Source organism: Petromyzon marinus, unplaced genomic scaffold, assembly GCF_048934315.1.
Source record: "Petromyzon marinus isolate PM22_M1 ecotype Great Lakes invasive population unplaced genomic scaffold, UKy_Petmar_22M1.pri1.0 PM_G_Scaffold_94, whole genome shotgun sequence".
Lineage (NCBI taxonomy): Eukaryota > Metazoa > Chordata > Hyperoartia > Petromyzontiformes > Petromyzontidae > Petromyzon > Petromyzon marinus.
Window position 1 is genome coordinate 683,937 of NW_027423051.1, and position 15,618 is coordinate 699,554.

The window sequence follows — 15,618 nt, forward strand, 5'->3', positions numbered from 1 at the left end:
GTCTGCAGCGATGGGACTCAAGCCCTTGAGTGCAACGTCGACATGGGCAATGATATCATTAACCGGTGTCTCGGTGTGACAGCAAAGTTTAGACCTTTAGCTAAAACGGATTTCAGACCATCAGAAATGGAACTGTTACTGTGATTAATTACGACTTTGTTGACGTCTATCTTTTCGGTGTGTGGGTCCGATTTTTTGTTGGAGAGGTGATTGAATTTGGAAATCAAATTGTCCCTACATTTGGTCGACATAGTGGCAGCCGAAGAGGTAGTCATATTGTCTACATGTTCCCAATCCGATGTAGAAATTGTTGCTGTTAATGTTAAGTGTGATTTGTAGAGTGTCTTGTCTAACTGATCGAGTTCGGTGCGTGTAAGTCTGATTTTTTCCGAGATAAGAGCGAAGCTAGTTCTAGCTAGAATTCGTTTTGCATTGAGAGAAGTTGCAACAGCAGAGGTTAGTGTAAATGCGGTTGGTATTACCTTAGAATCGCGGCATCTCTTCAGAAAGGTGAGAGACTCGATTAGTTGAGCCTTCTTATCCCGGAGTCTGTTGAATGATCTTAAGGATGTGTGAAATCCCTCCCCGTAGAGGCGGTTAAATTTCGATTTAAAGCTTTCGTGACTGCAAGGATTCATCTTCTTTGGTTCTTTCGGTAAAGTCACGTAGAATGAGAATAAAATAATAATAATAAACTGGCACGTTTTCTTGCTGATATACTGCGACCTTTCACTGGAAAAACCACCTCTGCGGTACTAAATTCTACTCACCTGGTATCGACAATCAAAGGCATTTCCCTGTCCCCAGACGACCTGCTTGTCAGTTTTGATGTGGTGTCCTTGTTCACCAAAGTCCCGGTACCTGACACCATCGCTATCATTGAAGACCTGGTTCATCAAGGACTGCACACTGATGTACCCCCCCTGGTGAGACATTGCTTAACCAACACACACTTCACCTGGAATGGAACTTTCTACAAACAAACTGAGGGCACCCCAATGGGCTCCCCCCTATCTCCGGTTGTAGCCAACGTATTCATGGAAACATTTGAAACTGACACCATCCAGACTGCCACTCTATGCCCAACCTTATGGAAGAGGTACGTGGATGTCACCTTTGTCATCTGGCCACATGGCCAGCCTGCTCTAGACCAATTCCGTGACCACATCAATTCCATACACTCAGCCATCAGATTTACCATGGAGGTCGAAAAAGATGGCAAACTACCCTTTTTGGATGTCTTAATTAAAAGGAGACATGATGGTTCAATGAGCCACTCTGTCTACAGGAAAGCCACCCATACAGATGCTTACTTGAAACCGGATTCCCACCACCATCCATCCCAGAAGAACTCCCTCATCAAGACTCTATACCATAGAGCCCAATGCATTTCTGACCAGGAACACATTACCAGTGAACTCAAGCACGTACACCAGGCTCTCAGGGCTAATGGTTACTCCGACTACACAATCCGCAAAGCCATCACTCCAGTCATGAAGAAGGATTCTCTTGTGGAGCCACTCAAAACCATCACCTTACCCTACATTGCAGGGGTCACTAAAAAGATCTCCAAAATCCTGAATAAACACAAGATCCAGGTCCGATTCAACACAATACATAAAATCCGTGATCTAGTTCCATCTGTAAAAGATGCTGTTCCAGACATACAGTACCCAGGCGTTTACAAACTAAAGTGCCTCTGTGGTAGTAGCTACATTGGAGAAACCAAACGACATATCTCGGACCGCATCCGTGAACATAAAGCAGACTTGAAACACGGTAGGACGAACTCCTCTGCCGTGGCAGATCACTGTTATAATTCAGTGGGCTCACATGACATTGACTTCTCCAAGACGGAGGTTCTTTGCAAACCAACCGGCTACCATGAGAGATTCGTTCATGAGGCCATTCACATATACAAGTGTAGGGGTGCTATGGGGAATAAACACATGGCACGGGAAGGTGTGGTTCACCCACACCTTGGTGGCTACAACGTCCACTAAGGCTCCAGTGGGTATAAAGTGCGGGGAGCCAGGGAGCTCGGGGCAGAGTGTGGGGCCCGAGGCTGAAGCAACCAGTGAAGAAAGGCCAGCTAGGTGAGACCCTGGAACTCCTGTGACCGTTGCCCTTTTCAGGGCCGGCACAGCAAGCCAGTGGTGCGGCCCCAGAGCCCCAGAGTCAGAGTCCTTCTAAGGGCCGGTCTGGTCGGCGGGGTGCCGAGATCTGTGCCTAACCAGGGCTGGATCTGATAGCCTCCCTTAGAGCCCTACCAGGTGGAACTGGGAGCCTAGAGCTTAGGCTAGAGAGCCTGGGGTGTGTTCCTGAGTTATACGGGTGGAGGGGCCGCTACCCCTTCTAGTGTAACCCTTGTTAAGGTTTAAATAAATAGTGCTGCTTCTATTCTGCCGTCTCCGTGTCCTGGAACCCACTACAGTAGTATAGTGTATAGTAGTGTAGTGTATAGTAGTGTAGTGTATAGTAGTGTAGTGTATAGTGTAGTGTATAGTATTGTAGTCGTTAAACACCGCCACCGCCTGACACTGCCAATTCGTAAGGTTGCGTCAGTATACAAAATGAGTTCCTCTCCAACATCCAAGCTGTGAGTCCTAAACTCATGCCACATTTTGCTAACTTTCTAAACCCTTACTGGTTGGCCATGCCGGGTGGTGGCGGGTTTAATGACATTCATCACCCAAAAACAACGACTACTGGATGTTAATGTAGATGTTTATTGTTCATGTTGTTATTCCTCGTTATTAAAGAAGCCTACTATTACTGGATGTTAATGTAGATGTTGTTTATATTTCGATTTAAAGCTTTCGTGACTGCAATGATTCATCTTCTTTGGTTCTTTCGATAAAGTCACGTAGAATGAGAATAAAATAATAAATTGATAAAATAAAATAACACAATAATATTCTCACGACGTTTCGGCCACAACACAAGCGGCCTTCATCAGGTGAAGGGAGCGAGACTGTCTGGTAGGACAGCGCTGGAGTGAGAGAGCCACGTTCAGATCACGGCTTTTAAGCTGTGTGAGAGGAACAAAGAGCCTTGACGAAGGAATTAGCATAAAATTTAGCATTGAAATGGCTGAATGATTAGCTTGTGACTGGTCACAGAAATAGCTATGTTAAAAGTTAAAGCATACACATCCGCAGAGGCACCCATTGTTAAAAGGAATTAGCATAGAATTTAGCATTGAAATAGCTAAATTAAGGCATTCGCTTGTAACTGCTACAGAAATAGTTACGTTGAAGTCAGAGCATACACATTCACCGAGGCACTTAGTACAAATCAAAACAGGAGAATTTAGCATTGAAATAACTAGGCGAATTTAGCATTGAAATAACTGGGTGATTTGCTAGTGACTGGTCACAGAAATGACTACAAATCTGAGCTATTCACAGTACTATATAGTGAACCAATAAAAACTAAAATATAAATTACCTTCATGTTATCAATAAACTCTATATTCTCCAATCAGCTAAGCTACCAACCATAAGTCGTTATATATCACAATGCTATATGGCGAAAAAATGGGTGGATGCTTACTTGAAACCGGATTCCCACCACCATCCATCCCAGAAGAACGTCAACAACGCCGAAAGTTGCGAAGGGGCCGAGTCGACGCTCGCGACGAGGTTTAACGAACTCGCGACAGCGCTGTCCTCCAGACAGGTCTCGTCCCTTCACCTGATGAAGGCCGCTTGTGTTGTGGCCGAAACGTCGTGAGAATTTTATTGCGTTATTTTATTTTGTTATTTTATTATTTTATTCTCATTCTACGCGGTGGTGACTTTACCGAAAGAACCAAAGAAGATGAATCCTTGCAGTCACGAAAGCTTTAAATCGAAATTGAACTCGCGACCTTTCCCGATGTATTTCCTTACGCTGAACAAACAAAAAAAAAACAGTACGGAATTGCTCGCAGATTTTTAAGCGCTTTAATTTCGAGCGTACGCTTGACGTCGCCCTTACGGGACGGCACTCGATGAAGCGATATTACAGCAACGAACGGAACAAAACGAACATTTACTTTACAATCGCAACGTATACATTACCACGAAAGTCCACGCCCGTCCGTGACGTTGTACTGCTCCTGTTCTGCCAAGCGTCTTTATTAAACAGTTCATGGCCAAATTTCGATTTAATGCTTTCGTGACTGCAAGGATTCATCTTCTTTGATTCTTTCGGTAAAAGTCACCACCGCGTAGAATGAGAATAAAATAATAAATTGATAAAATAACACGATAAAATTCTCACGACGTTTCGTGTTGTGGCCGAAACGTCGTGAGAATTTTATCGTGTTATTTTAATTTATTAATTTATTCTCATTCCACGTGGTGACTTTACCGAAATAACCAAATAAGTTTATGGCCAGTTCATTGCTACCGACGTGAACCATGTGTCGCCTATTCCGAATGACCCAGCTTGTTGTTGTTGTTGTTTAATCACCACTTGACTGGCGTGGCCTTCAAACGTCGACCTACACAGAGTTCGCTCTTCATTGCAAGGCCCGCAGGCCACTGGCGGCCACTGATCGGCCTTTAGCGCGGCCCTCTGATGTGCGCCCCCCCCCCCCGACAATACACAAATGTGAAAACCCCACCCCCCCCCCCCCCCAATCATCATGATCATGCTGCTGTCAACCCCAGCTGTGGTTTCAAATGTGTGGCCGCCCGACTCAAACTTATGGGAGAAAGTGTCCCCCCCCGCCTCCTCTCTGAAAATTGGTGAAAGACACTTTTATTATTCTTGGTACTTTCGGTAAAGTCACCGCCGCGTAGAAGGGAAACAATAAAATAATAAAAATATAAAACAATAAAATTCTCACGACGTTTCTACTGCAACAAAAGAAGCAATCATCATCAGGTGTGAACACCACAGCAAGAAAAATTTTTCACCGCCACTTATTCCAAATGTTCTTGCTGTGGTTTTCACACCTGATGATGATTGCTTCTTGTGTTGCAGTCCAAACTTCGTGAGAATTGTATTGTTTTATATTTTTATTATTTTATTGTTTCCCTTCTACGCGGTGGTGACTTTACCGAAAGAACCAAGAATATAAATCCCTGCAGTCACGAAAGCTTTAAATCAACAGAAAGACACTTACTTAAAACTGAACACCCAAAACATTTTAACCGCGGTGGCTAAAAGTCTCCACCCTGGCCACCATTTCGCCAAGAACATTAAACGCAAAACATAGCGTTAAAACGTTAAAACAATGTTAAAACAGCGTCAAAACAACGTTAAAACGTCAAAACAACGTCAAAACGTCAAAACAACGTTAAAACGACGTCAAAACAACGTTAAAGCAACGTTAAAACGTCAAAACGACGTCAAAACGACGTCAAAACGACGTCAAAACGACATCAAAGCGACGTCAAAGCGACGTCAAAGCGACGTCAAAACGACGTCAAAATGACGTCAAAATGACGTCAAAGCGACGTCAAAACGACGTCAAAACGACGTCAAAACGACGTCAAAGCGACGTCAAAACGACGTCAAAACGTCAAAACGACGTTAAAACGACGTCAAAACGACGTCAAAACAACGTTAAAACGCCAAAACAACGTTAAAACAACGTTAAAACAACGTTACAACGTCAAAGCAACGTCAAAACGTCAAAACAACGTCAAAACGACGTCGCTCGAAAAAAACCCCCGCTTATTTTAAAATCCTCGGGTTCAAAAGCGTCGACGTCTGGATCCTCAAACCAGTCAAAGATGTTGCCCCACTCTTTTGCAGGACGCTTGCCGGGAGGAAACGCAGGGACCATCCTCCCTCGTTTCACCTTTCTCGTCGACGCGGCTTTTCTTGAGACCTCGCTCGCCTGCGACAAGCGGACACATCTGAGACGCCACGACAACACCGCCATCGTTAACGGCCGCAAAGACGCGGGGACGCAAACGCAGAGGCGCTCGTAAAGAAGCACGGCGAGATGCTCCGCTTGGGATCACGCCGAGAGACGGTGAAAGGAGCAACGTTTTCGTCGTCCGTCCAGCCCGCACCTCCTCCGATTGGCACGGTTGGCTACGCGCGGTGGTGCCAAAGAAGTTCAACACGTACGTACGCACGTACGTACGTACGTACGTACGGACAACACGAGGGTCAGATAATGTACACGGGGTTCGTGGCGACGCACCGTGGTGCCAAAGAAGTTCAACACACGCACGTACTGCACGGACAACACGAGGGTCGGATGATACACACGGGGGTTCGTGACGTCGTTCAAACTGTCGAGAGAAGCCGGCCTGGGCAGGAGAGGGACGATGGGACAATGGTCTGGGAAAAAACGGACCGGAGCGGCGCCCAACGGAAAATACTCGGCCGAGGCGGCGCCAACCGAGGAGACGGAGCGACGAGTTGAGCCCCGCGTGCACAGGCGCTAAGTGTGGATCGTTATAGATCTGCAGGATCGCGAGAGAGGTGGCGATTGCGCGGGGAGGCCTCCGTCCGGAAAGTGGAATGATTACGGCCGACGGGAGTCTCCATGCCACAAAAACAAGAATGTAGAAGCGTGAAAACGAGGGCTCCAAACGTCTGACACGAACACAATATTATTGCAAACATTAAACAGCGTTTACATAAAAGAGGGGGGGAGGGGGAGCACTCAAAAGCTCCACACTTGATAGATTCAAGAATCCATGGCTGCACTGCCATCTCCTGACCACCTCGTAGGCCAAGCCTGGTAGTCCCCAGCAGTCTCCCATGCAAGTATTGCACCGGCTAAACCCTGCTTGGCGTCTGAGATTTGACAAGAGTGGGCCCTTTTAAAGATCGGTAAAAATTGTTGGCTTGAATTGGGTGGGTGACCGATCGGGTGACCGGCATTGACGCTGCAATACGCGGACTAGGAATGGGAGCGACCGTCTAGAAGCAATGCAATGAGATAAGCAGACAATAGAAGTGACGCTGCTATACGTGGACTGGGAATGAGACGCCTAGAAGCAATGCAATGAGATAAGCAGACAATAGAAGTGACGCTGCTATACGCGGACTGGGAATGAGACGCCTAGAAGCAATGCAATGAGACAAGTGGACAATAGAAGAAATAAAACAAACTTTCGTGTTGTTTTATTTTTACCGAAAGAACCAAGAATATGAATCCAATACTATGCAGGCATATCCTCGGCAACTTCGCAGCAACACCTGATATCGTTAGCAGACCCCCGCAAGGTATATTCAACATTTGCCACGAACAATTTTGCCAAAAATTTAAAGTGTAGTGGTAAAGCCTCACTCGGATTGTGTCCGTGTCATCGTCATCGGAGTCACCTGACCCCTCGGCATCACCAAGGTTCTGAGGGAAATGTAAACAGTGATTAGAAACAAATTAACTTGGGCAGCTTCAGAGGTCAAATCAATTTCTAGGTTCACCTCCTCCAACCACATTTTGCCACACCGCGTGCACTCCAGCCACGACCAATTTCATTCCACAAATGCCTCAATGACGTAGCTGCTGCAACTTGGCACAGCCACGTTTCAAAGCTTGCCTGAGTCGTTTCAAGGCCCCGGTTACGGATATTCAGTTGAGGAAATTGTTTCCATTAAAAGTGAAGTCACTTGAAGTAATCAATCCCATTCATTAAAACAGCTCATTCGGGGGGGGGGGGGGGGCGACGGAGCCGGGGGGGGCGACGTTTCGGCCACAACACAAGCAGCCGTCCTCAGGTGAAGCAACAGAACTGTCGGGAAGACGGCGCTCCAGTGAACACCGCTAAGCTTGGCAGCGTCTTTTAAGCTGGGAGGGAGGAGCAGAGCACCTTGACAAAGGAGTTTACATATCAACAGAAGGATTTAGCATTGAAGTAGCTGTGTTAATGTGTTGGATTAGCAGGGTGTTAAAGTGACAAATTAGCATGTAACTGGGAGATTAGCATGATGTTAATGTGAGGAATTAGCATGTAACTGGGAGATTAGCATGATGTTAATGTGATGAATTAGCATGTAACTGGGAGATTAGCATGATGTTAATGTGAGGAATTAGCATGTAACTGGGAGATTAGCATGATGTTAACGTGAGGGACTAGCATGTAACTGGGAGATTAACATGTTATTGTGAGGAATTAGCACGTAACTGGGAGATTAGCAGGATGTTAATGTGAGGAATTAGCATGTAACTGGGAGATTAGCATGATGTTAATGTGATGAATTAGCATGTAACTGGGAGATTAGCAGGATGTTAATGTGAGGAATTAGCATGTAACTGGGAGATTAGCATGATGCTAATGTGAGGGACTAACATGTAACTGGGAGATTAGTAGGATGTTAAAGTCATAAATTAGCATGTAACTGGGAGATTAGCAGGATGTTAGTGTGAAGAATTAGCATGTAACTGGGAGATTAACAGGATGTTAATGTGATGAATTAGCATGTAACTGGGAGATTCGCATGATGCTAACGTAAGGGACTAGCATGTAACTGGGAGATTAGCATGATGTTAACGTGAGGGACTAGCATGTGACATAAACAGTTCAGGTTGAACCTGGTCCAGGCACCATTGGTGCCGCATCAGCGAAACCTCGACATCCACATGAGGAAGACGTCGGAGACTCTCACCTTGCCTGCTGCCCTGGCCTTGCCGGTTCGCTTGGGCGGCATCGCGCCAGACGCACTTTCTCTCAGCTGTTCATCCGCCTAACGAGCATTCGTAAATATCGACGACGATAAATCTTGATGTAAAGCTTTCGTGACTGCAGCGATTCATACCCTTAGCTCTTTCGGTGAAGTCACGTTGAAGGGAAACGATAAAATATACGTAAAACAATAAAAAAAATTCTCACAACGTTTCGACCGTAACGCAAACGGTCGTCATCAGGTATGAAAAAACCAATGGCAAGAAACATTTGAAAGAAGTGGCGGTTTGTATTTATTTATTTATAAACGGTGCTTGCATTTATTTATTTTTAAAACGTTAGCGCCACGGAAAAAAGCGATTTGGCAGTTTGTTTATAAGGAAGAGTCAATCCATGTTCGTAAAAGATCCTACAATTTAACAAAACATATTCGGCCTTGCTGGAATACGGCGTTAAGACAAAAGGCTTCCTGAAATTTTTTTTACGTAATTTACTTTACAAAAAAAATCAGTTCTCCCGTCCGCGCATCGCATGGGCAAATCTGAAATCTGCGTCGAGGTGTTGCACGTTGAGATGTTTGAGAATTCAGAAACCCGTCCCCCTGGTCACGGGCATGCTTTGTGAGCGCTCCGTCTCTGGCACATCCATCCTACGGTTATTTAACAAAATGCTTCAAGCTCGCCACGATGTTTATTCCACCTCCACGCACCCAGTGACCTCAGCCTTTCGTTCCGCTTCATGGTGATGGAGACTAGCATTAAACTGCAGAGTAGAGATTGTTTGTTTTATTAAAAATTTATATTTTAATGCCAATTGTCAAATTAATGCCTTAAGATTCCAATTACACAGCCATGCAATAATCAAGCAACTATTTTCATTAGATTATAGCAAATGTTTAATTATCTGCGGCATGCCAGTCAGCCCCCATAACGGGAAAGGCTCTCCCCCCAGTTGTTCCGGCGTTGAGTGTTTTGACTGCGCGCCGTACATTAGGAGGAATGCCTCGAATCAGCACGAACATCCACAAGTGACCCTGGCATGAGGCGAATCATCCGTGGGGTCAAGCGAGCCGCTCCTTCCCCTACGAGAGTGGATCGAGTCCCATTGCGGCGTCCAAAGAATCTCGATCAAAGCGGTCGCGTTAACTCACCGTCAAATCCATGCCTTCCGAGCTCTCAAAGTCCGACCTGTAGGGTGACTTTCGCTTTCTATTCACCATCTTCGCCGTGGCAAGGGGCTCGCGAACGCCCTTGGAAGCCGAATTGGCCACTGTTGCTGGTGCGGGCAAAGGTGGAGTCTTGCAGATCACACGATACACAGACAAAGATCCCCCATTTAGGTCTCGCAGGCTGTAGGAGTGAAGTCTTGTAGATCACACGACACACAGACAAAGATCCCACATTTAGGTCTCGCAGGCTGTAGGAGTGAAGTCTTGAAGGTCACACGACACACGGACAAAGATCCCACATTTAGGTCTCGCAGGCTGTAGGAGTGAATTCTTGCAGATCACACGACACACAGACAAAGATCCCACATTTAGGTCTCGCAGGCTGTAGGAGTGAAGTCTTGCAGATCACAGGACACACAGACAAAGATCCCACATTTAGGTCTCGCAGGCTACAGGAGTGAAGTCTTGTAGGTCACACGACACACAGACAAAGATCCCACATTTAGGTCTCGCAGGCTACAGGAGTGGAGTCTTGTAGGTCACACGACACACGGACAAAGATCCCCCATTTAGGTCTCGCAGGCTGTAGGAGTGAAGTATTGTAGGTCACACGACACACAGACAAAGATCCCACATATAGGTCTCGCAGGCTGTAGGAGTGAAGTCTTGTAGATCACACGACACACGGACAAAGATCTCACATTTAGGTCTCGCAGGCTGTAGGAGTGAAGTCTTGTAGATCACACGACACACAGACAAAGATCCCACATTTAGGTCTCGCAGGCTACAGGAGTGAAGTCTTGTAGATCACACGACACACAGACAAAGATCCCACATTTAGGTCTCGCAGGCTACAGGAGTGAAGTCTTGAAGGTCACACGACACACAGACAAAGATCCCACATTTAGGTCTCGCAGGCTGTAGGAGTGAAGTCTTGTAGATCACACAACACACAAAGATCCCACATTTAGGTCTCGCAGGCTGTAGGAGTGAAGTCTTGTAGATCACACGACACACAGACAAAGATCCCACATTTAGGTCTCGCAGGCTGTAGGAGTGAAGTCTTGTAGATCACACGACACACGGACAAAGATCCCACATTTAGGTCTCGCAGGCTGTAGGAGTGAAGTCTTGTAGATCACACGACACACAGACAAAGATCCCACATTTAGGTCTCGCAGGCTACAGGAGTGAAGTCTTGTAGATCACACGACACACAGACAAAGATCCCACATTTAGGTCTCGCAGGCTACAGGAGTGAAGTCTTGTAGATCACACGACACACAGACAAAGATCCCACATTTAGGTCTCGCAGGCTACAGGAGTGAAGTCTTGAAGGTCACACGACACACAGACAAAGATCCCACATTTAGGTCTCGCAGGCTGTAGGAGTGAAGTCTTGTAGATCACACGACACACAGACAAAGATCCCACATTTAGGTCTCGCAGGCTACAGGAGTGAAGTCTTGTAGATCACACAACACACAAAGATCCCACATTTAGGTCTCGCAGGCTGTAGGAGTGAAGTCTTGTAGATCACACGACACACAGACAAAGATCCCACATTTAGGTCTCGCAGGCTGTAGGAGTGAAGTCTTGTAGATCACACGACACACAGACAAAGATACCACATTTAGGTCTCGCAGGCTACAGGAGTGAAGTCTTGTAGATCACACAACACACAAAGATCCCACATTTAGGTCTCGCAGGCTGTAGGAGTGAAGTCTTGTAGATCACACGACACACAGACAAAGATCCCACATTTAGGTCTCGCAGGCTGTAGGAGTGAAGTCTTGTAGATCACACGACACATAAAGATCCCACATTTAGGTCTCGCAGGCTACAGGAGTGAAGTCTTGAAGGTCACACGACACGCAGACAATGATCCCACATTTAGGTATCGCAGGCTGTAGGAGTGAAGTCTTGCAGATCACAGGACACACAGACAAAGATCCCACATTTAGATCTCGCAGGCTGTAGGAGTGAAGTCTTGAAGGTCACACGACACACAGAGATCCCACATTTAGGTCTCGCAGGCTGTAGGAGTGAAGTCTTGCAGATCACACGGGCACACAAAGATCCCACATTTAGGTCTCGCAGGCTACAGGGGTGAAGTCTTGTAGATCACACAACACACAAAGATCCCACATTTAGGTCTCGCAGGCTGTAGGAGTGAAGTCTTGTAGATCACACGACACACAGACAGAGATCCCACATTTAGGTCTCGCAGGCTACAGGGGTGAAGTCTTGTAGATCACACGACACACAGACAAAGATCCCACATTTAGGTCTCGCAGGCTACAAGAGTGAAGTCTTGCAGGTCACACGACACACAAAGATCCCACATTTAGGTCTCGCAGGCTGTAGGAGTGAAGTCTTGCAGATCACACGACACACAGACAAAGATCCCACATTTAGGTCTCGCAGGCTGTAGGGGTGAAGTCTTGTAGATCACACGACACACAGACAAAGATCCCACATTTAGGTCTCGCAGGCTACAGGAGTGATTGTAGGTCACACGGACACACAGACAAAGATCCCACATTTAGGTCTCGCAGGCTGTAGGAGTGGAGTCTTGCAGATCACACGACACACAGACAAAGATCCCACATTTAGGTCTCGCAGGCTGTAGGAGTGAAGTCTTGAAGGTCACACGACACACAAAGATCCCACATTTAGGTCTCGCAGGCAGTAGGGGTGAAGTCTTGAAGATCACACGGACACACAGACAAAGATCCCACATTTAAGTCTTGCAGGCTGTAGGAGTGAAGTCTTGTAGGTCACACGGACACACAGACAAAGATCCCACATTTAGGTCTCCCAGGCTACAGGGGTGAAGTCTTGAAGATCACACGACACACAGACAAAGATCCCCTTTTAGGTCTCGCAGGCTGTAGGGGTGAAGTCTTGTAGATCACACGACACACAGACAAAGATCCCACATTTAGGTCTCGCAGGCTGTAGGAGTGAAGTCTTGAAGGTCACACGACACACAAAGATCCCACATTTAGGTCTCGCAGGCTGTAGGAGTGAAGTCTTGTAGATCACACGACACACGGACAAAGATCCCACATTTAGGTCTCGCAGGCTGTAGGAGTGAAGTCTTGAAGGTCACACGACACACGGACAAAGATCCCACATTTAGGTCTCCCAGGCTACAGGGGTGAAGTCTTGAAGATCACACGACACAAAGATCCCACATTTAGGTCTCGCAGGCTGTAGGGGTGAAGTCTTGTAGATCACACGACACACAGAGAAAGATCCCACATTTAGGTCTCGCAGGCTGTAGGAGTGAAGTCTTGTAGGTCACACAGACAAAGATCCCACATTTAGGTCTCGCAGGCTGTAGGAGTGAAGTCTTGAAGGTCACACGACACACAGACAAAGATCCCACATTTAGGTCTCGCAGGCTACAGGAGTGATTGTAGGTCACACGGACACACAGACAAAGATCCCACATTTAGGTCTCGCAGGCTGTAGGAGTGGAGTCTTGCAGATCACACGACACACAGACAAAGATCCCACATTTAGGTCTCGCAGGCTACAGGGGTGCTGTGCCGATCGCAAACGCCGAACATCGGCGCCTAACGCAGCGGGATTTATTTAACGAGCCCGACTCATCGAGTAGAGACCCAGAAAAATCTGGACTTGAAGTTGTCGCGACCGCAGGGACCCACGCTCTTTGGTTCTTTGGGTAAAAGTCACGCGGTAGGCAGAAAACAAAATAAATTAAATCACGACGTTTCGGGCGCGCGACGCCGGCGACTTCGGGTCGGCTGCGACACGTCAATGTTGGCTTCCCCACGGGGATGAACGCGAGAAATCAAATCGCCACGGCGAAGCTGCGGGCTCATTTGAGGGGCGAGTTCCATCGGCAAGCGGGAGCCAGTATATTTTTTCAAGTAGTGGTACCCCAAACTTTTGCGGCTTCTTAAAAAAATCCCTTTTCACACCACCACCAGCATGTGGACTCCACCTTGCCCCCTCGCCAGCCTGCACAGGTTGACCCTCTGCCCACCTTTCATCATGCTAAGTCCGCCTATTAAATGCTAATTTTTACGCTAATTCCTTTTGTCAAGGCACCTTAATTACTCTCACACAGCTTAAAGGTCCGCGGTCTGAGCGTGGCTGTGTTTCACTCCAGCGCTGTCCTCGAGACAGTCTGGACCCTTCACCTGATGAAGGCCGCTTGTGTTGTGGCCGAAACGTCGTGATTTTTGATGTTTTATTTTTTTACCTATGTGACTTTACCGAATAGAACCAAAGAGTATGGATCCTTGCAGTCACGAAAGATTCAAATCTAGAAGGGAGCCAGACTCTTTGTGACTTTCGGTAAAGTCACGTGGTGGGTGATAAAAATATGAAATAAAAACATTGAAATAAATCACGACGTTTCGATTGCAACACAAGCAATCATCATCAGGTGTGACAACCACAGCAAGGACATTGTTTACTCAAGTGGGAGAGAGACCAGGGGTTAGTTAACTGCCCGAACCCTGGTCACTCTGTCTCTCTGTATCTGTGTCTCTGTCTCCGTGTCTCTGTGGCTGTCTCTCTGTCTCCGTGTCTCTGTGGCTGTCTCTGTGGTTGTCTCTCTGTGTCTCCGTGTCTCTGTCTCCGTGTCTCTGAGGCTGTCTTCTCTATCTCCGTGTCTCTGTCTCTGTGGTTGTCTCTCTGTGAGTGTCTCCGTGTCTCTGTGGCTGTCTCTCTGTCTCTGTCTCTGTGGTTGTCTCTCTGTGAGTGTCTCAGTGTCTCTGTGGTTGTCTCTCTGAGTGTCTCAGTGTCTCTGTCTCAGTGTCTCTGTGGCTGTCTCTCTGTGAGTGTCCGTGTCTCTGTCTCTGTGTGTGGTTGTCTCTCTGTCTCAGTGTCTCTGTGGTTGTCTCTCTGTGAGTGTCTCAGTGTCTCTGTGGTTGTCTGTCTCCGTGTCTCTGTGGTTGTCTCTCTGTGAGTGTCTCCGTGTCTCTGTGGTTGTCTCTCTGTCTCCGTGTCTCTGTCTCTGTGGTTGTCTCTCTGTGAGTGTCTCCGTGTCTCTGTGGTTGTCTCTCTGTGAGTGTATCAGTGTCTCTGTGGCTGTCTCTCTGTCTCCGTCTTTGTCTCTGTGGCTGTCTCTCTGTCTCTGTGGTTGTCTCTCTGTCTAAGTGTCTCTGTGGTTGTCTCTCTCTTTGGTTGTCTCTGTCTCCGTGTCTCTGTGGTTTTCTCTGTGATTGTCTCTGTCTCTGTGTCTGTCTCAGTGTCTCTGTCTGTCTCTCTGTCTCCGTGTCTCTGTGGTTGTCTCTCTGTGTCTCCGTGTCTCTCTGTGTGTCTCCCTGTGAGTGTCTCCGTGTCTGTGTCTCCCTGTGTGTCTCCATGTCTCTCTGTGTCTCCCTGTGTGTCTCCATGTGAGTGTCTCCGTGTCTCTCTGTCTCCCTGTGTCTCCGTGTCTCTGTCTCTGTGTCTCCCTGTGTGTCTCCGTGTCTCTCTGTGTCTCCCTGTGTGAGTGTCTCCCCAACTGCGGTTACAAGTTACCTTCCGCTTCAACTCTTCCTTTAACTTCGCTATCTCTGCTCTCATTTCATCAGACTGAGCCTTGTTCTGTTTTTCGTACACAAACAAAAAACGTCACGGTGATTGACATCGCACGCTTGAGTTTTGTACACACGCCAAGAGCCTCGTCTGTAACGCAGGCGCCACTGGGGATATGAACGACACACGCATTATAAGCTACACTATGAGACCTCCTTTGCCAGTAGCAAGATATAGTAATAGGTTTTTACCCTTTTATCTGGCACAAAAAACTGACACCTTTATACAAGGCATCATGTTTGCAATAACCACAACACAATCAGTCAAAATGCAAACAAAAAGAGACAACTCTGATAATGATATTGG

At 47.0% G+C, this 15,618-nt stretch overlaps 1 protein-coding gene across 4 annotated transcripts in view; it reads right to left on the reverse strand.

Annotated features, from left to right (window-relative positions):
* Positions 1-3,933: 3,933 nt before the first annotated feature.
* LOC142922428 (uncharacterized) overlaps positions 3,934-15,618 on the reverse strand; it is a 38,365-nt gene continuing 26,680 nt past the window's right edge. Inside the window, exons 21-25 of one of the 4 annotated variants that reach the window (XM_076063227.1) lie at positions 15,256-15,321; positions 9,733-9,879; positions 8,566-8,643; positions 7,247-7,306; positions 3,934-5,836 (exon numbers count right to left, since the gene is read on the reverse strand). In XM_076063227.1, coding sequence (XP_075919342.1) covers positions 5,639-5,836; positions 7,247-7,306; positions 8,566-8,643; positions 9,733-9,879; positions 15,256-15,321 — 549 coding nt within the window. In that variant the 3' untranslated portion in view covers positions 3,934-5,638. Of the gene's footprint in view, positions 5,856-6,094; positions 7,307-8,565; positions 8,644-9,732; positions 9,880-15,255; positions 15,322-15,618 lie in introns of those variants that run through there. The other 3 variants (XM_076063229.1, XM_076063226.1, XM_076063228.1) reach the window with 3 other exon arrangements.